This window comes from Rattus rattus, chromosome 10 (assembly GCF_011064425.1).
Source record: "Rattus rattus isolate New Zealand chromosome 10, Rrattus_CSIRO_v1, whole genome shotgun sequence".
Lineage (NCBI taxonomy): Eukaryota > Metazoa > Chordata > Mammalia > Rodentia > Muridae > Rattus > Rattus rattus.
Window position 1 is genome coordinate 63,478,605 of NC_046163.1, and position 27,952 is coordinate 63,506,556.

The window sequence follows — 27,952 nt, forward strand, 5'->3', positions numbered from 1 at the left end:
GTGGGTGCGTGCATTTGGGTGAGTGGTGGTGGGGCCACTGTCAGTCAACTTTTCCCAATCATATACATTTAATTAACTTGTCCAGGGTCAAAATCATAAGTACCAAAGCTAAAGTCGTTCAGTGGTAAAGCAGGGGTTTCTCAGCACTTGGATGGCAGAACTAGTCGGATCTCCGAGTTCAAGGCTAGTTCCACAGGACAGCCAGAGGTACACAGGTTTACAAATGTAATATTGCCATTCCTATGGTACACTTTAACAAAAATGTATAAAAGGTGGCAAAAGGTAAACACAGGCAAACCGTAAAGAATATAGCCAATGAATGCAAAATTATGCTCAACTTTGTGAGTCAGGATGACACAGTGTCGTGTAATAGGTTAGAACAAACACGAAGTTCGGTAACAAATCTTGGTGGGAAAGTGGACTGCCGGAGGTAGTATACAGTGTTGCCTTCTCATTTCCATGCATTTGTATGGTGTGCATGTATGTGTGTGCATATTTGCATGTGTGGGCGTGCGCGCGTGTGTGTGTGCGCGTATGAAGTCCTAGACTGACGGGGGGAATAATCGTCCATACTTCTTCCACCTCATTCAAGGAGTTACAGTCTCTCAGTGAAACGAAGAGCTGGTCCATCTGGTTAGTCTCTCTAAGCACCTGGCTCGGGGGAGGCGGGACTTACGCACCTGGAATTATACACGGTATTTAAGTGTTTTGTGAATTCCTGTGTTTGTACCACCATCTCCCCAGCTCTGTAGTGAATGACAACATTTAGAATGCCGTTCTTCTCTGAACTGCACTTTCCTGTACCGGAGCCTGACTGACGGCTGTCAACTCACAGCAGCAGGATGAAAACCCCACCCTCAAACTCTTCAGAACTAGCTGCATTCTATCAACTGGCTGTTTTCTGGGAAGTCCTATGAGAAGATGTGTAGCTTGTCTTAGCTACTTTGTGGGTTTTTCTTTTCCCATGCCTTATTCTCCCAGTTTCACCCCCTATGGCTAGGTAGGAGAAAAACAAGGATAGAAGGTGATGTGTTTATAAAAAGATAAAGAGAGGATACATCCCGGGTTTCAGCACCAATGTGTTTGTAAAAGGATAAGGAGAGGGGAGATGTGCTCTATGGCAGTCTGAGGAAAGAGGGTGCCTCAGCGGGCCGATGCTGAGACATCCCTCCCCACTGAGGGACCAGCTACACTATGGTATATAGTATAGAATAGAGTTTATTCAGGGCGTGGGGAGGGGAGTTAGGGTAGTAGGGTAGAGAAGGAGAGGAAGAAGTAGAGAAATAGAAGAGTAGAGGCTGGTCATGAGCATGTGGAGAGAAGGGGGAGGGGAATGGGGAGAGAAGGGGCAAAGGGGGAAGAGGGTGAGAGCAAGAGAGAACAAGAGAGCAAGAGCAAAAGAGTGAGGAGGGGGCAAGCAGCCCCTTTTATAGTGTCAGGCATACCTGGCTGTTGCCAGGTAACTGTGGGGTGGAGCTTAGACAAAAGAGGGGAGCTAACAGAGGGGAGAAAAACAGAGTCCCGAATCTTATTTCTTCTTTGAGCACGACTATGCTGCCCCTGCCCCAACTCTTGGGGCATTCTCATTTATATACTCTCGGAAAAGTTCCCAGAATTACAAACGTCACCTAATCACAGAAATTATCTGCAGCTGGCAAAACCACACCTCTGCTAAGGTGGGAAGCAAATCATAATCAGTTGCTTTGGACAGTCTGAAACAGCTCCATATCCCCACACCTGGGATTAAAGCAAAAGCTATTTGTTTTTCAAAGGAATCACAATTCCATAATTCTCACTATAAAGATCCAGTGAGCTCACGAAAGAGGCATACTACCCAGAGTGCCCTTGGACTCTGCATCTCAGTGGCTAAGCTATATTCAGGAGAGAGATCGTATCTGGCCTTATTTATGTCAATTATTACACCGTTACAATGTAATTACAAAAACCGATGTATGCGTCTTGTAAAAGTTTTTAATTTACTTATGTGTATGAGTCTTTGCCTGCACGCATTTATGTGCACCGTGTGTGTGTGTGTGTGTGTGTGTGTGTGTGTGTGTGTGTGCCTGGTGCCCGAGGAGGTCAGAAGATGCTGTGGAACACCATGGAACTCCACGGTTTGGATGGTTATGAGCCTCTGCTGGACCAAATCCCCGTCCTCTGGAAGAATAAATGCTGTAAACTGCCTTCTGGGCCATCTCACAGCATCCAGTATATGGCTTTAAAGGGTGTGTGGTGTAGACATTTCCCCCACACATGAAAGGCATGTCTAAACTGAGAGTAAACGCAATAAACTAAAGAAGTCTTTTTCCAACCATAGCTGTATGTAAATGGTGTGTGTGGACATTTCTCGCTGGTGAGAATAAGAGTGTGTGGGGGTTTGTTTATGCTTAGAATCCAAGTACATGAAAAGCTCAGGTAGGAGGATTGCCAAGAATTCAAGGACAGCCTGAGTGAGACCGTGTGTGTGTGTGTGTGTGTGTGTGTGTGTATACACATATATGGATGGACAAATGGTTTGCTTCTAATAACTAATAAAGTTTGAGAGTCGCAGAAAACACATAGAAACAAAATCTATACATTATCATCCTAGTAAAATAATGATATGAGATTTTTAAGAAAAAAGAAGTGTTGCTTTTATGAAAAGAATCCCATAAAGGAAAGTCACTAAAAACCAAAGCCAAGCCATCGTAATAACTGTTAGGAAGATGTGTGGCTCAAGGGTAGCCTGAGATACCTAAACCCTGAGTCAGGGAGGAAACCAAGCAAAAACTGTTGTCTCCGACCCTAGGAGAATTCAAGACGCTAGGAACCAGCACCCGGGAACTCGGGCTTTGACCACAGGTGGCGTTAACCTGCGCAAAACGCTCAGAAATGGGCTTTCCGACTGCTAGGAGCGCGCGCGCGGGGAGCCATGTGCGCCTGCGCCGACCTCTCGCACGCGCAGCCGCGGTCGTTCTCTGCACATTGGACCCGTGGACTTGGAGGCAGCCCGTTCTGTGACAGCGAGCCACCAGGCCGGACGTCGCTTAGGGGACGCCGGGCTGACTGTAAGTTTCTCTGGCGGCCGCGCAGAGCCTCAGGCGGCCCTAGTTTCTAATTCAGGTAACTGCACACCCCTGGCACAGATTAGAGGAAAGCCAGGGGTTATAGCCCCGAGCACCCGTGTGGCTACACTGCTTCTAGTTCAGACGCGTCTAGAAGCTTGAGTGGCCACATGTGGACCATTTCTTTCAAGCTGGAATAAACTCCAGGGTTATTTCGCATCCTAATTTGGAAACTTCGTAAAGCAAAGATTCTTTCAGTTTTCATTTCTGCGCATTAGTAGGCTGTCGTGATTTATTCACCAGGAATACAATAGCTGTGCTGAACGATGTATACGTTTTGTTTTTGTCAGAGGGCTCCAGTAGGGAAGTTTCCTCGATCCTTGCAGACTAGGCAAATGCTTTAGTGTGCCAACCTTAATCACTTCTCGTGCTCTAAGTTTGCATTTCTTTAAAATAAAGTAGATTGAGCATTTCGTGTACTTAGTGATGGACACCTTTCTTTTTCTGGGAACTGCTTGTCAACTGTCCTTGCCCCAAACAAAACAGCTCAAGTATTAGTGGATGATACAGAACTTTTCCTCTCCTGTTAGTTGGTATGAACCGGTTTTGCTTGCGGCATTTTGGACATGGAGAAGCTTTAATTTCTGTGTCAATTCGTTAATACACCCAGTTTTTATGTTTTAGTGGCCCTTTTCAAGTTTATAAAGCCATTCCTATACTTCTTGTAGTTTCTATCTTAATTTAAATCTACTGGACTGAGAGAGAAAAACTGTTAGGCTGGCTTCAAAACCAAGGTACTCTTACCTCAGCCCCCTGAGTTTGGGGATTATAGTAATGTGCTCCCAGCCAGGACTTCCTGGAACATTGAACAACAACAACAAAAGCCAGCATTGCGTGAGTGTGTGTGGTGTGTGTGGGTGGGTGTGTGTGTGCACGCTCGTGCGTGTGGATGCACACATGTGCCACAGGTGTTTGCATGGAGGGTGGAGGGCTATTTTGCAGAAGTCAGTTCTCTCCTTTCACTGTGTGGATTTGAACTCAAGCACCTTCACCAACAGAACCGTTTCACCAGTTTCCCTGGAACAGACTTTAATAAGAATGCAAGAAAGATCCAAGTGTTTTGAATGCTGTTGCTATTTGTGTATGAGTGGCCTTCCTCCTTTCTCTTTTTTTTTTCTTCTCTCCTTTTTCCTTTAGACAGGATCTTGCTGCGTAGCCCACCTCAAATCCAGGAACTTCCTGCTTTCCTTCCCAAATGCATGTGTCAGTACATTCGTCCGCTTCTTCCCTTTGGTTCTTTTTTTTTTTTTTTTTTTTTTCGGAGCTGGGGACCGAACCCAGGGCCTTGGGCTTCCTAGGTAATCGCTCTACCGCTGAGCTAAATCCCCAGCCCAATTCGTCCGCTTCTTTCTTGGGTTTAAAATACCACCCTTAGTATGTTTGCATTCATTTCTGGAGTTTTACTGAGAGAGATTGTTCAGTTGGTAGTGTTTGCCTAGCATGCATGAGGCCCAGGGTGCGCTCTCTCTCTCTCTCTCTCCCTCCCACTCTCTCTCTCTCTCTCTCTCTCTGTATATATACACATATATATACACATATATACATATATATATATACACATATATCATATTTATCTGGCTTTTTGGAAGTTGGGGGTATATGTGTACATGCATGGGTGTTTGGAGAAAACACTCCACTTGGTAGCCAGAGCTAGCATGGATCTTACTATGTAACTAAGGTTGATGTGTTACTCCCAATCCTCCTGACTCAGCTTCCCAAGTGCAAGGACCAGAAGCAAGGTCACCACACCCAGCCCATTAGCTGATTATTATATTCCGATAACTGGTAATAATAAGGGGATCTCCATTAATTGTTCAGAATTTGCACCATCACACTCATTTCTATCTTTCCAAATACCTTGACCTTCAGCACTGCCGAACCAGGTTCCAAAGATAAGTTATTTTAATGCTTTTGCTGGGAACATGCTGGATACTTCTGAATCCTAATCGGCATGTTCACCATCCTTACATGAATTAAAGATAAAGGACAAAGAAGGTTTGTTGTTGTTGCTGGTGGTCTGCTGCTGCTGCCGCTGCTGCTTCTCCTCCTCCTCCTCCTCCTCCTCCTCCTCCTCCTCCCCCTTCCCCTTCTTCCTCTTCTTCCTCCTCCTCCTCCTCCTCCTTCTTCCTCTTCCTCCTCCTACCATGAGAAGAAACTGGTCATTTGAGCCTTGCTAATTTTCGCTTGCTACCATTCTTTGTTTTCGTCTGTTCGCTTGTTTTGTTTTGAGACAGGGTCTTACCGTGCACACCTGGCTGGCCTGTACTTGGTTTCTAGCCAGGCTGATCTCAGCCCTTTGAGGTTCCTGGCAGCCTCCTGAGTGTTCAGGTCACAGGCATACACCATTGTTTTCGACTTGTGTTATTTCTTTCCTTCTAGAGTAGCTGGCAAGTGTTATAAAGATTCCTCACAAGCATGGAAGTTAAGTTAATTTCCTTTTTATTCAGTGTGTTTCTGCACTGCATTCCTCTTAAGGCTCAAACCTAGAATGCAGTGCGGAAGAGCCTCCTTCCCATCAGTCACTGTGTCCTCCCAAGGGTCAGAATATCCTTTGTATCCATTGCTTTCCTCACAGTGAGTGAGAAGCAACGTAGGGAGAGGGTGTGTCTTATTTTGGCTCCTGGTTTACCAGAGTCCCTCGCGGTGGGTAAGACGTGGTGGCTGGGACTCCATTCTTGGTGGTGGAAGCTTGCCTGTGACTCCTTACATCTCTGTGGATCTGGAAGCAGAAAGCCTGACCGGAAAGCAGAGAAACAGAGCGGGCGTCAGTGCTGGACCATAGTGAAACCTTAAGGCCCACCGTCCAGCTGTCCACTTCCTCTAACTAGGCCCAGCCTCCTGAAGGTTCTACCCCAGGGTCCTAACACAGCACCAGCACTTGGTGAGCATGTATTCATTCAGACACATGAGCCCTGGGGAGGTAGTTACATTCAAACCACGACACTCTCCTAAAAGACACAGCAGGCTTTTTAAAAACTATTTTAAATTATATGTCTTAGATTCTATGTATGTGCCTGTGTCTTAATTCCGGACAGCTATTGGTCACAGGATGGTTTTCAGTACTGCACAGTAGTTTCAGTCACATTGTTTCTCTCCAATAAAAAGGATTTATGAGCCAGGCCGTGGTGGCATTCTCTGGAGGCAAGAGCAGGCAAATCTCTGCGTGTCTGTATTTAGAAATGTACTCATGAATGCAGGAGCCCATGGAGCTCAAAAGAGGACATCTGGTCCCTTGGAGCTAGAGTACTAGTATTTGTGAGCAGCCCCATGTGGGTTCTGGGATCTGACCTCTAGTCCCCTACAAGAACATCTTAACCCTTGAGCTATCTCTCCCGCCTTTTGTTTTTAACACTCCTGTGTATCCATACACAGCAGCCAGAACGAAGGAGACATTAAATATGTTTAGCCAGTATTGTGGGATGCTTATCTGTAGAGTCAGTGCCTTCCACGCAGTACTTAGTAATCACAGCAACTCTGTACTAATACGTGGTTTTTCTGATTTATGAGTTCATGGATTGAGAGTTGAAGTGGCTTTCCTAAAAGTCCACAGCTAATGTTTGGCAGGGTGTGGCCATCAAGAGTTGACTCACTCCAGAGTCTGTGTCTTTAATATCTAGCTTTTGAAAGGTCATGAAGAAGTAGTGCTTCAGGTAAGACTCAGAGGAAAGGTGGAAAGAGGGAGGACGCGTGTGATGTGAGCTGCTGTAAGGACGTTAACTTAGTGGCTGCTTTAGCCTTGTTTGTAAGCCACCTGTCACGCCAAAAGATAATTCCCGCTTGGGTTCCTGGGGAAGACTGGAGCAGATGTGGGAAGGCTAGTAAGAATCTCTCTACACGTTTATGTCATAGCTTTTCTTTATACCAAGAACTAAAATTGTATATATTTCTTTTAAAATTACGGTAAGAAAACTATCAGGGCCAGGAGGGGTAGTAATCTTTCTATTATTATGTCTTACAAACAGATGCTCTCTTTGAATTGTAGTTCATAAGCATAGCGTGCATTTATTAAGGGAAGTAGTGAGCAGGCAGCCTGGAGATGTTCTGTGGGAAGAAGAAAATGCTGCATATATCTGGCAAGCTCTAGAGGAAGTGAATTAATCTCGCCCGAAGCCTGACAAGGCTCGAACGGTTCTTGAATTGGCTCAAGGGTGAAGGATACGTATGGGAAGCTATAGCGAGAGAATTACTTCTCCATCACCACTCCCACAAGTTCAACTCTCAGCGGTTAGCCATTCACTGAGTGTGGTTCAGTGAGAAAGAACTTGACTGGGAAGGCCTCTGCTGTGATTTCCCAGCATCCCTCCCGCTCCCCCAAAAGGTGCTGGGTGGGGTTAGTAACCCAGAACTACTTTACCAGTACAAAGTACATTAGATAAATGTCTGTTCACAGATAGAAAAGGTGGGGTAAGGCCAATGAGATATTTATTTTTTAAATTATCACTTCTGGATTTTATTTGTGGTGTGCCTTAGTCAGTAATGGTCACACCTTACTTTATCCTGCCTGCAGTATAAAGAAAATCCAGTATAGCTTGATTACAATATGAGAAAATACCCTAGATACCCTTTCATTTTCATCTTAATTCCCGACAGCTATGGCCACAGGATGGTTTTCAGTACTGCACAGTAGTTTCAGTCACATCGTTTCTCTCCCTTTTTAACAAAGATTTCTGAGCCAGGCAGTAGTGGCACCTGAGTTTAATCCCAGCACTCTGGAGGCAGGAGCAGACAAATCTCTGAGTTTGAGGCCGGTCTGATCTACAGAGGGAGTTCCAGGACAGCCAGGGCTTCACAGAGGAACCCTGTATTGAAAAGAAAGAGAGAGAGAGAGAGAGAGAGAGAGAGAGAGAGAGAGAGAGAGAGACAGACAGACAGACAGACAGACAGACAGACAGACAGACAAAGATGTCCGATATGATCTCAGCCAGCCCCACTGGATACTTCAGAGTGTCCTTTATATTTTCTGCTGAAGCCAGGCATGGTGACAAATATTTGTCACACCAGTGTTCAAGAGGCCAGCCTGGGCTAAATAGTGAGGCCGTCACATAAACAGAGAGTGGGGAGGCCCAGCACTCTGGAGGCTGGGCGGTTGGGTCTCTGAATTCCAAGCCACCTGGTCTACACAGGGAGCTCCCACCTGCCAGGGCTACATAGTGGCCATCACATGCAGTTGGGGTTTTGGTTGGTTGGTTTGGTTTTCATTTGTTTGTATTTAAACAGTTTGCACACAGGACCTTGAGTATGCTGGACTGCAAGTAAGCGCTCTTCTCCTGAGACTCCCTTCCCTTGCTCACCCCTCTCGTGCACTTATCAGCTCTAGTGTTCAGAACTTCAGCTCACCAAGGCCAGATGTATTTTAATTTAGTTCCTAAGACTTCCACTTTGCGTGATGCACACCTCACACTCAAAACTTCTTCACCTGCTGGGTTCATTTCTCCAGCCTGCGAAAGGCTTTGTGGACTATGAACGAGTGTTACGGGGTTTAAGAGAGTTAATTTCAAAATTGTGCCTTTTCCAAGTCTTTTTAGTGTGTATTTATTAAAGAGCCTGTTAGAGGCAGCCCCAGGCATCCAGTTAATACGTGTTGGCTTGAATTCAACTATCGGATACCAGTAGCTGGTCTCTAAAGTAACAAAATGTCTTTTTTTTTCCTTCAAGGTTGATCATGGCTTCCAGCCACAACGTGTTGATGCGGCTGGTAGCCTCCGCATACTCTATCGCTCAGAAGGCAGGAACCATCGTCAGGTGTGTCATCGCTGAAGGAGACCTGGGCGTCGTGCAGAAGGTACTGCAAATCTTGTCTTTTCTGCAGTCATGGTGTTCCTCATAGTAAGTAAAGATTGTCACATTGTAGACCAACTGACGATTAAAATAATGGAGATTTTTAGTTTGGATCTCTGCTTTGAAAATAGCTCCAGACTTTATCTAAGATCTTTGTATGCATGACTGGATCTTTTGACTGACATTTAGCTCCAGAACAGATCCCAGTGTTTCATACAAAACCAAGCAATCTTAGAACATGTGGCACGTTTGTGAAAATGCATGTTTAAATGAGTACTTATTTCATCCCAGCACTTGGGAGATGAAAGCAAGAGATCAGAAGTTCAAGGCCAGCCTTCACTATATAGTGAGTTCGAGGCCAACCTGAGCTATGTGAGACCGTGCCTCAAGCCCACCTCCATTCTCACCGCCCCCCGAAATCAGGATCCAAAGAGCAGCTTTAACATCCAGGGTAAACTGAATTGGGCATAGTATCAGCGACTGATCACTCAACAGACTTTTCTCTAACAGAGCAAAGCTTGATTCTCTGGGGCTGACACTCCCTGTGAACAGCGAGAGACTCTTTGAACTCTTAGGGGGCTGGGAGTCGAAAAAAGATAAAAGAGGGGAAAGAATCACACATACACACACAAACACACACTCGGTAGATGAAGCAAGATGAGTTGCAGTGACTTTGCAGGTCCATACATACATGCATACATACATACATACATACATACATACATACATACATACATACATAACATTCACACATTGGGTGGAGGGGGCAAAGCTCCAACCAACTCTACATATACATGCATGTATGCATACACATGTTTGGTGATGGAGCAAAGCTCCAACGATTAAGCTCTTGCAACTTTATATTTTCTCATAGCTTATCCGTCCCAGCAAAATCTTACCAGCAGTATACAATGTGATGACATTCTGTTTTTCTTCTAGTGAATGATTACAGTATACATAAGAAAAACATGTCCCCTATACCCTCACATGATCAAAGGTTTTATGTACTGAGGATTAAAAAACAAAACAGTTTATTCCCAAAAACCTACATACATTTGTCACTAAGTAACTTGTTATAGATTAACAAAGTCTAAGCAACCAAGGTAATTTTCTCAGCCAGTTTCTCTTTATTGGAGGCTGCAAATTGCAGTCACAAAGAAAGGATCAATCATTTTATTATTTATCTTAAAAAGTAATCTTATAAGTCTTAAAAGAATCACAAATCTCAACTTTTATATAAAAACAGTCTTTCATTTCTACTTTAAATCCTCAGGCTGCATTAATAGTCTACTCATTACCAATTTTTAATTAAATTCTATTAGGAAGCTGAGGACAGAAATGGATACCAGATCATCAGCCCAGCTTTAGCAAGAGGTTCATGTCGGTCAGATCAGTCAGGCTGCTGTTCTTGTTCCTTGACCAAACCAAAAAAAGCCTCCTCGTTCAACTATTGAGAGTGCACGCCGTGGGCTGGAAAGATGGCCCAGAGGTTAGGAGCACTGACTGCTCTTCCAGAGGACCTGAGTTCAATTCCCAGCACCCACATGGTGGCTCACAACCATCTGTAATGGGGTCTGATGCCCTCTTCTGGTGTGTCTGAAGACAGCGACAGTGTACTCATATGCATAAGATAAATTAAAACAAAGAAAGAAAAAGAGTGTGCACCTTTCTAAAATTCAAATTGTTTTCTAAGATTTTCTATATCAGAGCCACTGGCAAAAACATCTTAACCTCACTTTATTAATAATCCTCTCCAAATGCTTTCTAAGGGTGGCGGTCATTGCTAACTATCTACATCTTTATGTTCTTCCCAATGGTGGTGATTGAATCATGAATCTGATCCAGCAGCAATGTTTGGAAAAGGTCGAGCGCTCTCATTGGAGTGCAGTGATGTTTCCCAGTGAGGGGCTGGCAGCCCCTTAGAATCTTCCACAGGAGATTAGGAAGGATGTGAAGCCTGAGAGAAGAGCATGAAGTAACATCCTCAGAACGTGTAGTCCTCGGCTCTGTCTCGGGGACTCTGCCTCGCCAAGGCACACACTAACATCCACCATGGTTGGACTAATTCCACGAATTAGAATTCCACGAGTTCTAAGGCTGTTTTGCTGTTCTCTTGCACAGCCCTCAGCAACAGGAATTCTTTCTAATACGTTAAAGAATCATCTTCACGATGTCTGGAATTTTATAAGGATGAGTGAGAGGAAGTTACAGAGAATACTCTTCATACCCTGATAACAGAGTTTTAGCTTCACTTTGAAACAGTAGAAACCTATTTCTTTTTGTCTGTGTGTTTGGTTTTGGTTCTGAGACAGTTTTGCTGTGCTACGTTGGCTGGCCTGGGATTCACTGTGTAGACCAGGCTGGCATAGGACCTATGGGTGGCTTGGAACTCACTTTGTAGAACAGGCTGGCCTACGACTTCTGGTGAACTCGCTGCTTCGGCCTTTCAAGTATGGGGTTAAAAAAGAATATGGCACCACACTGGTGTTTCCTAGCTCTTAGCCCATTTAAAGCAGGTTGGTATCTAGAATCCTATAAAAGAATCTCTCAATTAGAGAGGAAAATATTCCAAATAATTTAAAGCTCCTTTGCAAGCTTGAACTGTTGTGGAAATGTAGTTCAGGGTAGAGTGTCTGCTCAGAGTGTGTCAGGTACGTGTTCGATCTCCATCAGCACATTCACACCCTGTTTCTAAACTGTGTTTGGTTATTGGTATACAGTGTCACACTGCAGCACAAGCTGATCTCAGATTCGTGGCAGTCCTCCTGCCTCAGCCTTCCATGTGCTGATATTATAGTTATGCAATGCCATCCAGCTTCACTTCTCAGTCTTAATTGCTGTTAAGTCTCCGAGAAGCAGCAAGGGACATCACTAGCCGATTCATTTGGGGTTAAGCTCTGTGAAATCTAAAATATGAAAACACAGTGTAAATTATATGACTATGGTGTACTTGGGGGTCGGAAGACTAATTATCCCTCATTGTATTTCTGTTGATTTGCCTTCTCTGTTACAGACCTCAGCCACTGACCTGCAGACCAAAGCAGACCGCTTGGTACAGATGAGCATATGCTCTTCCCTGTCCCGGAAATTCCCGAAGCTAACGATCATCGGGGAAGAGGTGAGAGGCGCCGTGCAGATTCATACCAACCTGCCATTGAGTCGGACGCCGTGGCTAGTCCTAGCCGTGGTGCTGGTGTTTGAACACAAAGTGATCATGTTCCCTAGAGAAAAGAATCCCACTTCATAATGGCCCACTTACAGGCTAAGTCTCCATTCCTAGTGATGGGAGACATGGTCACATTGTAGTGAATATGCAACTTTAAAACCGTACAGCGGGCTCAATGGTAGAATACTGCCTACTCTACCTACGTGAGGCTCTCCGGTGGGAGATGTCTCAGTAATAAGACCATGGGGCTCACATATGGGAGGCCCTGGGATTGAGAACTCTCGGTGACCGGGTTTGGTTTGCCTACCTGCCCTTCCTTTCAGAAGTTAGACTTGTATACCTAAAACCGAAACAGTGGACTGTGTCTTGGTTTTGTTTTTATTAAGTTAGCTCTTTGACAGTTTAGTGCACGTATGTAATACAATCTGATTGCCCATCCCCCATACTCTTGGATTCTCCTCCCATCCCCTCCTACCCACCCCTGCCCCTTTCCCAAATTCATGACATTTGCCTTTTTTCCTTCCCATTTAGTGTAACCGGGATCATTTGTGTGGCCATTTCAGTGGGACCATCCATTGGTCATCAGTAGTACACAACTGAAAGCCATGGCTTCCCCTTCCCCTGAGTCAGTCTGGAGGAAGCATCCACAGGGACGGACAGGGCTCTGCATCCGTCTTCCGCCTCTGTGTAACTGTCGGTGCACTCATTCCTTTTCAGACCCTGCGCAGCAGTCTGTGGTTGTTAGAGTTCACGATTGCACCATCTTACCCCAGGGATGACATTTTGCAGTCCCTTTCCCCATTTTCCAGCTCTTTCTGCCCCTCTCCTACAGAGCCAGGTGAACCTTAGAGGGAATGGTATAAAGGTCCTATTTAGAGCTGAGCAGTCAACTGTAGCTCTGTCTTATTAGGCAGTCATATATCTCTCCTTTCATCATAGTTCACTAGAGAGAGAACCCTCTCTGAATAAGGCCAAGAGTGGGCATTTACTATGGGAATTTAGAAAGCTGTTTGACACTGTGTGAATTTAGTAAAGCTGTAGAGTTTAATTCCTAGATAGGACTCATGACATCCCTTTTAAACATTGAGTGGATTTCCAGACATGGAGTTTGTTTAAAGCCCTAAGCACGGATTCTCATGGTGGAGTAGACCTCAGATTCAATCAGTGCAGGTAGTTACCCCATTAACAGTGATGCCACTGTTGTACCAGTGGGCACAGCTTGCCTGGCAAAGGGACCTGTAGTCTCTCAGGTGCACAGATGCGCGATATTTCCTTCCCCGTCAGCCTGCAGAGAACCTTCTAGCACTGTGAAAGTGGCCAGCCAGCAGGGAGAGTGACTGACGTCTGACTTCTGACTTCTGACTTCTCTGTCTCATGCAACCAAAGTGTGTGGTGTCATTAGCAGTAAGGTCTTATCATCTAATGCTCCTGGGCAGCCAAGAGAAATGACAAGTGCCTATACTGTTTTAGGGGCCTCTAGGATCTCCCTGATCAACCTATAAGGAATCACTACACACACAGCCATAATTTCAAAGGGTAACAGTTTCTAGGTATCTCCTTGCCAACTTAAAAAAAAACATCCTAGCTATTATGAAGAAAGTGACAATAAACAGATAAATTAGTTCCCAACAGTGAGATGTCAGGCCTCCGGACAGTAGTAGCTGGGCCATGTGCTGGGCTACAGTAGCTCTGTTCTTAGTGTCTTAAGGGACTTCCATGCCGGTTTTCATATTGGCTGCACTGGTTTCCCGCCAACAATGAGACGCTCCTCCTGACCCACACCCTCAGCAGTGACTGTCTTTTGGTTTCTTAGGACAGCCATGCTGACAGGACAAGATAACATCTCAGAGCACCTTCCATTTGTATTTCCCTCTGTACTAGTGAAGTTGAACACTTTTAAAAAGTTTATTTTCATTCCTATTACTGTTGAGAATTCTCTGTCTGTTCTGTATCCCATTCTTGCTGTTATTTGTTGACACAGGGTCTCTCTATGTAGCCCTGACTGTAGACCAGAGTTATCTCAAAGCTCACAGAAATCCATCTACTTTTACCTCCCAGGTGCTGGGATTAAAGGCATGCAGATTTTTAAAGTTATTATTATTTATTTGTGAGTGTGTGTCTGTGTGTCTTTGTCTGATCTGTGTATGTGGATGGATGTTTTGCTTGCCTGGATATTTCTGCTTCACATGTGAGCCATTTACCTGCAGTGGCCAGAAGAGGGCATCAGGTCCCCAAGAACTGGAATTACAGATGGTTGTGAGCTGCTATGTGGGTGTTGGAGAGCAAGCCTGGATCCTCTGGAAGAGCAGCCATTGTTCCTACCTCCTTAGCCCCCTCTCCAGCTCCTGGAGTTGATTTCTTGTTCAAGCCAAGAAAGAAGGGTCAAGTTTCATTCTTCTACATGTAGACATCCAATTTTCCCAGCACCATTTTTTGAGATGCTCTTTCTTCCTGTGTGTATTTTTGCTGTCTTTTTCAAACGTCAGTTGTATGACATTAGTTTGGGCTTTCCATTCTGTCGCACTGATCTACACGTGGGTTTTAGTGCCAGCACCTTGCCCTTTGTTACCCTGGCTCTGTAGTGTGGTTGGAGGTCAGATACAGCGATGCCTCCAGCCTGGTTATTTTAGCTCAGGATTGCTTTGGCCGTCTGGGCCTTTTGTGCTTTGCATCATTCATTATACCGAGCAGGGAGACCTTTCTACTAGGCTCTGCCTTGACTTCTTTAGAGTTTTTTGTCTTTTGAGACAGGGTCTCACTATGTATTCTCAGATGGCCAGGAACTCAGTGTGTAGACCAGGATTTTCTCTGATCTTAAAGTTTTCATTGTGGAGGTTCTTCACCCCTTGCTTGGGTTTCCTCTGAGTGCTTTTTTTATTGAGGCTGCTATAAATGTGACTGTTTCTCTGGCTTCTTCTTCAGCTTGTTTGCCGTTGGTATAAGCATGTCATGTTTGTGCCCTGACTCTGCAGAAAGTATCAGTGATTCTAGGGGCTTTCTGGGGCGACTGCAGGGTCCCCATGCAGGACGTTATATTCTCTGTAGACCAGAACACGCCAACTTCTTCATTTCCTAGCGATATTCCTGCTGTGTTCTTACTGTTCTAGCTAAGACTAACACCATGTCGACGGCCCTGTCTCATTTCTTTTTTTTCGGAGCTGGGGACCAAACCCAGGGCCTTGCGCTTCCTAGGCAAGCGCTCTACCACTGAGCTAAATCCCCAACCCCCCCTGTCTCATTTCTAGTTTAATGTTGGTGTTTGTTTGGCAGGGTCTCATCATTTAGCCCAGGCTGGCCTTGTAGCCCAGGCTGGTCTTGAATTCTTCCTATTTCATCCAACCAAGTGCTGGGATCATGGTACACTGGGCTCCATAAAAAGGTGTTGTTTTTGTTTGTTAGTTTGTTTGTTGTTTAATGTTCTTTTCTCTCTGCACTCACATTGTCCCTCTGTGGTGCTGGAGATCATACCCAGAGTCTGGTGTATCCTGGGCAACTGCTGACCACTGAGCTGCATCCCAATCCCCTTGTGTAGCTCAATACCCAGGTTCCTGCATTCCAAAGGAAACTGGGGAAACAGAAATGTGTAAAGGAAAATGGATTTATTTACAATCTTAGGTAAACATGGACGAGGAAAAGATTTTGTGTTCCTTCCAGATGTTCCTGAATCGGGGTTTAAATGTAGCCTGGACCCAGCTGTGAGGCTGTCTGTGAGGAGGCCATTCCGGGTGCCACACTGCACACTCAGGATGGAAGCTCCTGGGCAACGCTAGCTGCTGATGTCATCTCCTCCAGCTCCTGCTGGTCTTGTACTAGGCTTGCCATAAAGGCTCTACACCTGAGGCAAACAGAAGTGGCTAGGCACCCGGTTGCCGTGTATCCTTTTAGGGATACGATGCATTGTGGGAACAGACAGCTTCAGTGGTGTCACCTTGTCTCTGTTCCAGGACCTGCCTCCTGGGGAAGTGGATCAAGAGCTGATTGAAGACGGGCAGTGGGAGGAGATCCTGAAGCAGCCGTGCCCATCGCAGTACAGTGCTATCAAGGAGGAAGACGTAAGGTCCATCTGCATGCGTTGAGCTCTCAGTCTGTGGCTGCTGCCACTGGGAGGGAATACAGTCTGTCTATAAGACAGAAGCGTGTGCTTACAACTAGGGCAGCCAGTCCCCGAGTCTGTCAGAGGCAGCAGAAGCAGCAGGGTTCAGGTGGATGTGTGACCACCCTCAGCTCACTGTCTTCTGTGGATCTCTGTCTTCTAGAATCTTATTTAAAGTGGTTTTAACAAGAGTCCTCGCCGTTAGGTAGATTTGGTAAGAAAGCATTGTGTGGGCGGTGGGGCTGGTCATTTTTGAAAACCACGGATACCTTCTCAGTTGGGCTGGAGAGGTGGGTTGGCAGTTAAGAGCCCTGGCTGCTCTTAGTGAGGATCCACCTTCAGCTCTCAGCCACCACATTGGATGGCTAACAGCTCCAGGGACCCTGCTTTTAAAGTACTCAACATTGCACCTAGAGAATAATTACTATGAGGAGTAAGTTCTGCTCTGTGGGAAGAAGCATAAAAGGATAACAAGACGTGCCTCAGAACCCACCTCTGTAATGAGAGGGGACGGGAGGACATCCTGAATCGTGTGAAGTCCTAAGCCAGAGGACTTTCTCCTTTAGTCTAGCATCCAATTTGTAAGCCATCCATGTTCCTAGGTTACTGAGACTTGTGTCCTTAAGGTGATCAAACCTTGTATTTATGTTTTAAATCAGTATGTACAGGCCAGGCATGCTGGCACAGACCTATAGTCCTAGCACTCAGGAGGCAGAGGGAGGTGGATCTGTGAGTTTGAGGCCAGCCTGGTCGGTACAGTGAGTTCCAGGACAGCCAGTGTTATGTAGAGAGATCCTGTCTTACACACACACACACACACACACACACACACACACACACACACACACACACACACACACACACACACATATGCACATCAGCTCTTACATATTTACATATAAATGAATAACAACTTTACATTGTTCAAACTATTCTCAGTGCCTTCCTCCCTGTAGTGCCATCTAGAGCTAAGTTAGATCATGACTTTGTGCTTTGTGTCCAAGTTACAGCTTGCAGTGGGCATTATCAGCTAAGCTTTGTAGAACTTGCAAGGGTTCCTAAGTCGGTCTTGTTTACTGTAAGGGACTTACTCCGTGATGATGAAGCCTTTTCTGACAGTTGAAGCTGAAGGTGCTGGCTTACTCCTCCACAGTGACGTGTTCACATGTCTCACATGTGATCACATGTCTCACATGGAGTGATTTAATCTCTTCAGTTCTCTCTGAATTTCACATACTTCATACGGACTTTCCCTCTCTCCCCCATTTTTGTTTTGCAGCTTGTGGTTTGGGTTGACCCCGTAGATGGTACCAAGGAATACACTGAAGGTCAGTGTCTCTCACCCGCACGTACTGCACTGAGGCAAGGCTGTGATGCACAGATGTGCTGCTCCCGTGTCACATGACAAGTTGCTGTCGGGTTCTGTCTGTTGTCGTACATGAGTATAACTAGAGGAGTTCATCTTCAGAAACCACCTCACATACTCCACCAGCTCCAGGTCTAAGGTCCCCCCCCCCGGGGAAAGTCATCCCTGTAAACTTTCTTTCCTGAGGGACTGTGCTAAACCTATGTTTTACTGGGCTAGAGAGATGCTCCACCACCCCCTGGTTCCATAGCATCCGCTCACCTGAGGTGGCAGGGGTAAGGAAAACCAGAAAGCATCGGGTTAAAAGGCATAAAAGTCAGGAGGAGTCGTGTGACAGCTCACACCTGTGATCTCGGTGCCCTGATGAGTTTGAGGCCATCTTCAGGGATGCACATGGTAAGCCCTGGGTCAGCCTGGGTTGGACCTTTCTAGGCCAGGCAAAGCAGGAGTCAGAAGACCCTCAGTCTCAGGGCTGGACTTCCGGTTTTAAAAGCCTAGAGTTGTAGTTCTGATTTAAAGATCTGCACCGAGAACTCGTGACCTTCACAGTGAGTTCCAGGTCAGCCTGAGATAAAAGGGGCAGCGTGAGGCCAGAACGACCTCCAAAGGTCTTTTATTGGTCCCCAGCTTCGTGGAACTTTCTTATAACTGCCAGGGAGAATGTTCTCGGCCCTTGGAGGGGATAGAGTGAGTGACTGAGTGGGCTCTGTGTATGTGCTTGTGCATGTCTGTGCTTGCGCCTGTGTGTAACAGAAATATATACTGTGAGGGTGCATGTGTTCGTGTGAGAGTCAGCGTGTTTTCATGTGTGCACATACTCATGTGTGTTTGTATGAGTATGACCCATGCATATGTACTCTAGGGGGTATACTTATGTACTCCATGCTGTGTGTGTGCTGAAAACATCTCTGAAGCCCATTGGGAAACAGGAAATCTACCAGAGAGCTTTGATTAACCACTGACTCGGGTAAGGGGAATCCTGCAGGTAACAGATCACCACTGTCACATGTCACAGATCACTGCCGTCATACATTACAGATTACCACTGAGTGATCCAGTGCCATGTAATGATCGCTAGTCCCAAGGCTGGAAAGTACATCTGGGGAGGAACTCAGTCTGGTCTGGTCCTGCATGTCAGAGTGCACTGATGGGACAGAAGGAGCAAGAGTTGTCTAGAGGTGGCTTTAATGGGTTTGCAAACTATTAAGGAGAGTGTGGTGTGGTTATTGATTCAATTTAGTGGCTGTGATCCCCACTTCTGTCCTTCAGTTTTCTCTGGGCTTGGGCACTTGCCTAGAGCTGTCCATGGGTGAATCACTGCAAATCCCCTCCCTTTACTACAAAAGTGGTGAGCCATCAGGTGTGGTGCACACCTGATCCCTGCCCTCGGGAGGCGGAGGCAGGTGGATTTCTTGAGTTTGAGGTCAGCCTGGTTTACAGAGCAAGTTACAGGACAACCAGGGCTACACAGGGAAACTGCCTGGAACAAACAAAAAGTATGCTGATGATGGGGAAGAAGAGGAGGAGGAGGGAGGGGAGGAGGAGACTAGCAGCTGTTGTTTGACGTACTGATGGTAAACCAGAACCTGGGAGAGTGACTTACTTCCTTCTCTCCTTCACAGGTCTTCTTGACAATGTAACAGTGCTCATTGGGATTGCTTATGAAGGAAAGGCCATCGCAGGCATCATCAACCAGCCATATTACAACTACCAGGTACTACTGCCAAGGGCACAGGGATGTTGGATATGTAATTACAGGGTCTGCTGAGGCCAGAGGCCATCCCATCCAGGCGTCATCTCACCCATTTGCCCAAGCAGCCACTTGGGGACAGGCTCCTCAGGGCACAGATTTCCAAGCTGCTGTTCACTTATTAAACTAGAACTTTCTGAAGGTATTGGGGCCAGGATATAGATGGGGTTGAATAGACTGTATGTACTGAACTGTTATGTACTTATATTCAGTTGCTGTAGTTCTGAAATTACCCATTTGGTTCTTGATTAGCATAGTCATCAAGACACCTGGGTTACAGGTACCTCTTGAAGCACATTTGAAGAAACAGACCACGTCAACAAAGAAGAGCTGTTAGCCATGTTGCCTTCCAAGAAACACCGTGCAGTGCCTGAAGCATGTCAGTTCAGTCAGCCAGCTAGTGATGCTTGTTACCCTTCTTCCTGTGTTTCTTCCAACCTGCTTTGACTTCCTGCTGTGCTTCAGAGACACTGTCTCCTGTAGAGACAAGAGATTAGTAGAATTTCAGAGCAAGAATATATCATTGAATTTTGAAGAAATCATTGAAGTAAAATATTTAGTTTCATATTAGTATGGGAGTTGATGAACTTTGGAAAACAAACTAAGCAGAGTGCGGCTCTCACTTCTGAAGTCTGATTCATATTTGTTTAGTTGTAACTAAACTTACTTAGTTACCTGCTGCTTGTATGATTGGGAATTTGATTTATTGCTTGGGGTTTCTCAGAGTGGCTTTGCATGGTTGGGTGAGTCAGACCGAAGTGCTCAGGTGTTCGTCCTTCTAGTGTGGCACTGCTGTCTGCACAGTAGCACATGTGGGCGCAGGTCTGTAATGTTAACCATAGTCCTTAAATGAAGGGTATGTAATTCCTAGGAAAAGGTTTGCATGGCCCCTTTCATCTAAATTATCGATGTAAGTACTTAGGAATTGTTAATGATTTTTATCCCTTGTGTCTGAGACTAGAAAACTTGTATTCATTTTCCACAGAACAATGAAAAGGAGAAGCTCAGGGAGCACAGGAATGAAGCAAAGGTGAGACACAGCTAGGACCGGTTCCAGGTCTAGGGAGGAAAGAGGCAGGCGCTGTGGCCCCAGTCTGTCCTGGGAACCAGCTCATTTCCTCCTGCTCTGGGCTCTTCTTCCTCCTCCTAGTGCTGCGTTCTCTCACCTTCTTTGCGCTCTGTGTGCCTTAACGTGTGTTGCAACAAGTAGGCACGGACGGTTGGCTGCTGCTGCGGCTAAGGCTGACGACGGATAGTCATCGGCGTAGCTGAAGTTTATCAGACGCTTGCTGTGATTCACAGGTGTCAGCTCCTGTACTACTGACCACATAGCTGTACATACTAAAGAAAGGGACACGGAGTGACCCGCTAGTGCAGGCTGTAACCTCAGACACTCAAGAAACCAGGGCCAGATCCTTGTAAACTCGGGAGGCCTGGGCAACAGAACGAGCTCAAGAACAGCCAGGAACTAAGTGAGACGGCAGTCACAAAGTAAATGTCAAAGAAGGCTGGGCGTGTGGCTCAGCACCGTCGAGTGCTGCCTGCCCAGGCTGTCTTCACCTCAGAATTCTCCTGCTTCTACCTCCTACACAGAGAACTAAAGCTTCATGAGCGTCTAGACTACCATGCAGCCCATGAGAACTTTGCAGACTCCAGGTCTACAGTGTAGTCTGGAGTGAAGAGAGGAAGCACACTGACATCCCAAGCAGCTAACCCTTAGTTTTGGTTCCTCAGTGCCCCATGGCAGGAGGCACAGTCAGTAGTTGGCCTTCTCAGAGAATGTCTCCCCGAGAAGAGTCTCCCACCCGTCTGTTTCCCAGACCTAGAGAGTGCCGGTGTTCAAAGGCCTGCCATTTCCTTCCGACTTGGGGGCCACACAAAGAGCTGCCTAAGCTCTAATGTCCTCACAATCACAGCAGGGCTGTCACCTAGCTCACTGCAGCCCATGTCCCCTCTACCCACACTGTTGCCTTCTATAGATGCTCATCACACACACATTCCTTGCCAGCCATCCCCCTGCCCCAGACTCTGTTTCCCAGGGAACAGCCTGTAGCATAAACTTGTTTCATCCTGCAAACAACCAGTGTACTTCCCTAGAACAAAGGAGCAATGACTTTGAAAACATTTGAACAAGTCAGCTCAGGGTGCCCCATGTCTGCTTTGATTGACACAGCAGCACTAACCTGTGGTCCCACCTAGTTGAGAGGAGGAGGTAGGAGAATCATTTCACAGCCATCCAGGGCAATGTAGTGAGACCTCCCCCCCACCCCCCCAATCTCAAAAACAGTGCAGGGCAAAAGCAGAAGAGCTGTTCAGAACTGCAGAGATGGCGCAGGGATTGGGAGCACTCGCTGCTCTTGCAGAGGGCCCAGCACTCACATGACTGCTCACAGCCATCTGGAACTCGAGTTCGAGGCACATGTGGTACACACAAATACGTGTAGTCAAACACTCATACACATAAATTAAAGGAAGTCTTTTCCAGGCCAGCCTGATCTATGTGGTTCCAGGTCAGCCATGGCTGCACAGTGAGACCATGGCCCCAGAAATAAAACAGCACAAAAGAGCTGGACTCTGACTGGAGCTTCCTAGGCTCTCAGTTTACTAACGGACTCCAGGTCTCACTGTTAACAATAATAGTATCTACTTCTGGGGTAGCTTTGAGGATCAGATGAACTAATGCGTGCATAAAGAACTTAGAGCTCAGTGTGGCTCTAACACATCCATGTCCAGCGTCCCAAGCCGCCCTCACTGTACGCCGCCCAGGCTAAGAAGATGCTGGGCTGAGTTTGTTGTGTTAGCATCAATTTTACAAAACACTAAAATATGTTTCTGCATGAAATATTTATTCAGCAATGTAGTGGAAAGGTCTTTGCACTCCACAGAGGAAAACACAGACTAAGAGTGTATTGTCCTTGCTGTTCCATCAGAGCCGTTATCATTAAAACCTTAGCCCCATCTCCATGTCCACGGCCTTCAGCAAAACACAGCCTCCCTTAGGTAACACGGCCCCTATTGTCCACTTCCGGAACCTTGGTATCTTTTAGAAGTGGCCATGTTCAGCTAACAGACAGACCAGTGGCTGATTCTAAAAGAAACAGCAATTGAATTATGAAGGTCACCTTCCTGAGGGTTTCTTTAAAACTGTTGACCAAAGCAGTAATGAGGAAAGCCAAAGTACTGTCAGGACAAACTATCTGTCTATTTACTGCCCTTATATTTTATACAGTCGCGTGTTTTTAACTTTTGGAACTAAAAAGTATGTCCTATATTGCAAACTAGGTAACTTCAACTAAGTATAGCTGGCTGACTGTTCCCTTTGTGGCTGGCATCTTTCCCCAGTGACAGTGAGCCTTGTTGTCATCTCACACAGGCAGGACCGGACACCGTGCTGGGCAGGACCATCTGGGGAGTCCTGGGTTTGGGTGCCTTTGGGTTTCAGCTGAAAGAAGCCCCTGCTGGGAAGCACATCATCACCACCACCAGATCCCATAGCAACAAGCTGGTCACAGACTGCATTGCAGCCATGAACCCTGACAACGTGCTGCGAGTGGGAGGAGCAGGAAACAAGGTAGAGAGACGACGTGCCATTGGCTCTGAAGGATACACACTGTCATTGAAATACCAAGCTCACAAAACTAGAAAGTAACTGAGCCTGGCGGTGCAGGCCTGTCAGCACTGCTCCTCGGGAAGCCAAAGCAGGCGGCCAAAGGGCCAAAGGTTAGAGCCTGCCTGGGCAGCTCAGCGAGACTCTGTCTCAGAATGGAACTGCAGAGAGGGCTGGGGACAAAGCTTCGTGGGGCAGGGCACTTGGCTAGCAGGTTTGAGTCCAAGTTCAGTCTCCAGCTCCCACAAAGGAAGTAAAATCAAGTGGAAAGGAGGTTAAGTATTAATAGTTTGCTACCGAAATCACATTCAAAATTACAGAAATGTAAGATAAGGGGTTGAGATTATGTCTCAGTTGAACAACACACATTTAGCATGAACCATACACTGGGTTGGAACCCAACATGAGGGGAAAAGGAAGAGTTTAAGGCTCGGGCCCCGTCTCTTTCATATGTGATAACACCATGTTGCTTGCCAAGGAGCTTAGCTCCCCAGAGCACTCCTGGGTTCCTCCTAGACCTTCCTTCTGTAGACGCTGAGCATGGGCCTGCCTCTGCCCTCTGCTCCTCTCCACTCTTTCAGCCAGGCTTCCCGCCTCCTCAGAGTGTCATGATGTCATCCTGGTGACACTGCTCAGCCCCTCAAACTCATCAAGTCCAGATGGAGTTCCTCATCCTTCCACTTGCACCCCACATGATACTTGAGTGATGCCTCCATTTTCATAATTTCACAGCCAGATACGGAGTCTCCTTCCTTCCATAGACCCATCAACCTGGCCCTACCTGCATACATAACCGAAACCTTCCCTGATACCTCTCCTTTTGCCTTCCTACATGGCCAGTTGAGACGTGCCATTGTCCCTCAGAGTAGTACTGTAGCCTCCTCCAAACTGGCCCAGTTCTTCACAGATACCTGCAAGGCAGTTGATGGAAACAGCAGCCTAGTGTGGTGCTACAAGCCTGCAGCCCTAACACTGGAGAGGTGGGGACAGGAGAACAGGGACTCGGGTTATCCCTGGCTGAAAAGTAAGTTTGAGGCCCAGCTTGGGCTACTGGAGCCTCTGGGTCAAACCAAATAATACCCTCAATGTAATGGTTCATAATTGAGTGTGGGAAGAGGCAGTAGATAAGCGTCAAAGCCTCTGCAAGGACGTGGACTGGTCAGTGCCACCCAGCTGCCGGGCTTGGCCACAGTGGTGCTGTTGGACATGTCTCTATTACTAGGTATTGACCGGTTTAGAAATTTAAAAGAAGTACTTGTCCACTAGCGACTATTCATATCCTTAAGAAACCCATGTGGATGAGAAAGCTTGATCTCCCTTGGGCTATGGATTGTGGCCTGTTGGATTGTACTTCTCCCCTGTAGATACCATGTACCATTGTGTGCCTGTTTTATTTTTATAATACTGCTATCGTTTACCTGCTTAGGGCTTTAATCTAAGTTTGACAGGAATTGATGAAATGTCTTTAATAGGCACGAGCAGTTTTCCTTTTGGGCAACTCAGCCATTACATAATGGGGGATAATTGCTGTTTTTGACCTTGCAGATTATCCAGCTGATTGAAGGCAAAGCCTCTGCTTATGTATTTGCAAGTCCTGGATGTAAGAAATGGGATACTTGTGCCCCAGAAGTTATCTTACATGCTGTAGGAGGTTTGTGGCTTTTGTATTGTACTCGGACATCATTTCAGCACTTTTTGTTTTTGTTATCTTATGTGTATGGATGTTTTGTCTGCATGTATGCCTGGACGTGTAGACATACATGCACATGTATGTGTACCACATGCATGCCTGGGTAGAAGACATGCATGTTAGATCACCTAGAGCTGGGATCACAGACAGTTGTAAGCCTCCTTGTGGTTACTGAGAATCAAACCCACATGCTCGGAGAGAGAAGCCCGTGACTGTGTTTAATGGCTGAGCCATCTCTTCAGCCCTCAATTAGCATTCTTTACCTAGACTCCCAGAGTGCAAATGTTGGAGGGAAGCCTAGCTATGATCTGTCCAAACCCATCATTCTTACCTCAGCAAGGAGCGTTTCCAACTAACCTAATTTTCTTTACATTGTTTGGGTTCATGTTTGTACAGTTACTTAACTCTTATTTCGTTGGTTTTGCTGTTTGTTTGTTTTATTAAGACAAGGTCTCACTGTGTCCCTGGCTGCCCTGGAGCTCATTGTGAAATCCAGGCTCAGAAAGTCAGAGCACTTTTCCGAGAACATGAATTCAGTTCCCCACTATCTGGTGATTTACAAGTAATAGCTCCAGCTTGGAGATGCCCTCTTCTGACTTTTGCTGGCACAGATGTGTGAACATGCAAACACAAGAGGGGGGGGGTCATAGCTCAGAGGTAGAGCACCTGGCCAGGATGTGAGGCCCGAGTTCTATGTTATCTTGACACAAGCTAGAGTCCTCTGAGCGCAGGGAACCTCAATGACGAAAATGCCCCCATAAGATTGGGCTATAAGCAAGCCTGTGGGGCATTTTCTTAATTAGTGATGGGAGAGGGCCCAGCCCATTGTGGGAGTGTCACCCTCCCTGGGTTCTAATAGTCCTGGGTTCTATAAGAGAGCAGGCTGAGCAAGCTAACAAGCAGCACTCCTCCATGACCTCTGCATCAGCTCCTGTCTCTAGAGAGTCCTGCTCTGTTTGAGTTCCCACCTTGGCTTTTCTCAGTGAACTGTGATTGAGGCTAAACAAGTCAGACAAACCTTTTCCTACCCGAGTTGCATTTGGTCTTGGTATTTTGTCATACCAGTAGTAACCCTGACTAAGATGGACGGGCAGGCAGGCAGGCAGGCAGGCAGGCAGGCAGACAGACAGACAGACAGACAGAAAACATTTTAGAAAGTACACCTTATAATAAAAGAAGTAGATACCAAGAAATTCAACTGTGTAGCTGGAGAGATGGCTTAGTGGTTAAGAGAATAACTATTCTTACGGAGGACTCAAGTTTAGACCCCAACGTCCACATAGTGGCTCACAACCATCTGTAATTCCAGTTCCGGTGGGTCTGGTGCCCTCATCTGACTTTTAAGGGCCCTAGGCACTCAAGTGTCCACAATACACACATGCAGGCAAAACCATATATATATATATATATTAACTATATACTATATATATATATACACATATATATATATATATATATATATAAATCTTCATTTTTTCCTAACTCTAACTCTAGTAAATAAATCTTTTTTGTTTGTTTTGGGGATTTTATTTGTCTGTTTGGCTAGTTTATTATGGTTTTTCAAGACAGGATTTCTTTGTGTAGTCCTGGCTCTCCTATAACTCACTCTGTAGACCAGCCTGGCTTCAAACTCAGAGATCTTCCTGCCTCTGCCCTCCAAGTGCTGGGACTAAAGGCATGTGCCACCAGCATCAGTAATAAATATATCTTAAAAAAAAAAATAAGAAGTCCATGCAGACTTGAGAGCATAGGGCTCAGAGGTAGGGCTCACATCTGGTACTGGAGGCACTGGCCTCAATCTCTAGTTCGAAGACTGAGGAAAGCAGGAGGACATTGGGTGGAATAGGCCTGTGATCCTAGAACTCCTGAGGCACAGGCGAGACCACTGCGAATTCAGGAGTAGCCTACCCAGTAAGTTCCGAGCCAGCCAGGGCTCTATAGTCTACTGTGAGAACTTGTTTTAAAAATAAAGTCAAGCCTGTCAAGGGGAAAAAAAAAAAAGGGAGGCTGCGGACATAGCTCCGTGGTAGAGTGCTTGCCCGGTATGTGCAAAATAGGTTCAGTCCCCTGTAGAAACATTCTACAGATTCATTTGAGAATAGATTGGCTTAGGATATAGTTCAGTAGTAAAACTTTTTTTTTTTCCTTTTCTTTTTTTCGGTCAGTAGTAAAACTTAATGTGAGCCCTGGGGTTCAGTTCTCTCCCGTCCTGTGCCCCAAAGGAAAACCTTTGAAGCATCATGACCCAACTACCCACTAACTCTGTGTGGTGTTCTTCTGCAGGGAAGTTGACAGACATCCATGGGAATCCCCTGCAGTACGACAAGGAGGTGAAACACATGAACTCTGCTGGAGTTCTGGCCGCACTGCGGAATTATGAGTACTACGCAAGCCGCGTACCAGAGTCTGTCAAAAGTGCACTCATTCCCTGAAGGGGGTCTCACTTACTTACCCAGGGGCCTCGGTTCAAAGTAACATATCTTAGAACTGATTAACTGATTGAACAATTAGAACTCCACTTGCATTCATCATTGATCAATGATTTATTAGTAGGTAGGGATAGAAGATGGAATTAAAGAATTGTCTTAGGTATATAACACAATTGTCATTTCTCCTGCCTAAAAAAAAAAAAATTAGCCAAGTGGTAGCACTTATGACAGTCATAGCCATTCCAGTGGCTGAGCTAGGAGGGTTGCTTAAGCCCAGGGCCCCGAGACTAGCCTCCTTCACATAGCAAGACATAGCCCAAAAACAAAGAAGAAAAACAAAAAAGGAATTTACACTTGATCTTAGCCAAAAGGCCAAGAAGCGATCAAAAAAGGAATTTAGTTTTACTAATTAGCAAACTAGACCTGTTTTGTTGTTGTTGTTGTTTGGTTTTTTGAGACAGGGTTTCTCTGTGCAGCCCTGGCTGTCCTGAAATTTACTTAGTAGACAAAGCTGGCCTTGAACTCAGTGATTCCCCTGCCTCTGCCTCCTGAGGGCAGGGATTAAGGGCTTGCCCCACCATACCTGGCAGAAACGTTACTGTTTTTAAGTGAAGAAATGAAAAAGGGTTAGTTCCGAATGACAGTCCAGGTCATTTGTGTAATCAACATTCCTGCTGGTAACCAAATTTCTTCAGGGCACAGTTACTCCAGAATTTCAGTTTGTTTTCTTTTCATAGTAATTTTTTAAATTTCTGATTCCAAATGAGAATGCATATAATATTATTTATGTTGATAGATTTATGGGGAAAGTTTGTCCAAGATACTTAGTCCTATCTCTTTATGTTATATATCAGATTTTTTTCAAAAGTATTTGAAAATTATAAATACTGTGAGGATTAATTTATTCTCTTGTCATTAAAAGCTATCATCAGAAAGCTGGGTAATTGCCTTTATTTCTTCCCCTGAGAG

The 27,952-nt window shown here is 45.8% G+C and overlaps 1 protein-coding gene and 1 pseudogene across 3 annotated transcripts; one reads left to right on the forward strand and one right to left on the reverse strand.

Moving 5' to 3' along the window:
* Bpnt1 (3'(2'), 5'-bisphosphate nucleotidase 1) lies at nt 1–27,918 on the forward strand. Of its 3 annotated transcripts, none has more exons than XM_032915596.1 (10): nt 1–18; nt 8,760–8,886; nt 11,896–12,000; nt 15,993–16,100; nt 17,421–17,469; nt 19,130–19,221; nt 20,243–20,287; nt 22,631–22,828; nt 24,410–24,515; nt 26,838–27,918. In XM_032915596.1, exons 2-10 carry the CDS (start codon nt 8,767–8,769, stop codon nt 26,984–26,986), a joined length of 972 nt encoding a protein of 323 aa, XP_032771487.1. In that variant the 5' UTR covers nt 1–18; nt 8,760–8,766; the 3' UTR covers nt 26,987–27,918. The 3 variants fall into 3 exon arrangements, with proteins under 3 accessions (XP_032771487.1, XP_032771488.1, XP_032771486.1); XM_032915595.1 differs by lacking the exon at nt 1–18 and adding an exon at nt 2,979–3,102; XM_032915597.1 differs by lacking the exons at nt 1–18; nt 20,243–20,287 and adding an exon at nt 2,973–3,102.
* Nucleotides 27,241–27,367, reverse strand: LOC116911864 (annotated as a pseudogene).
* Nucleotides 27,919–27,952: the final 34 nt, after the last annotated feature.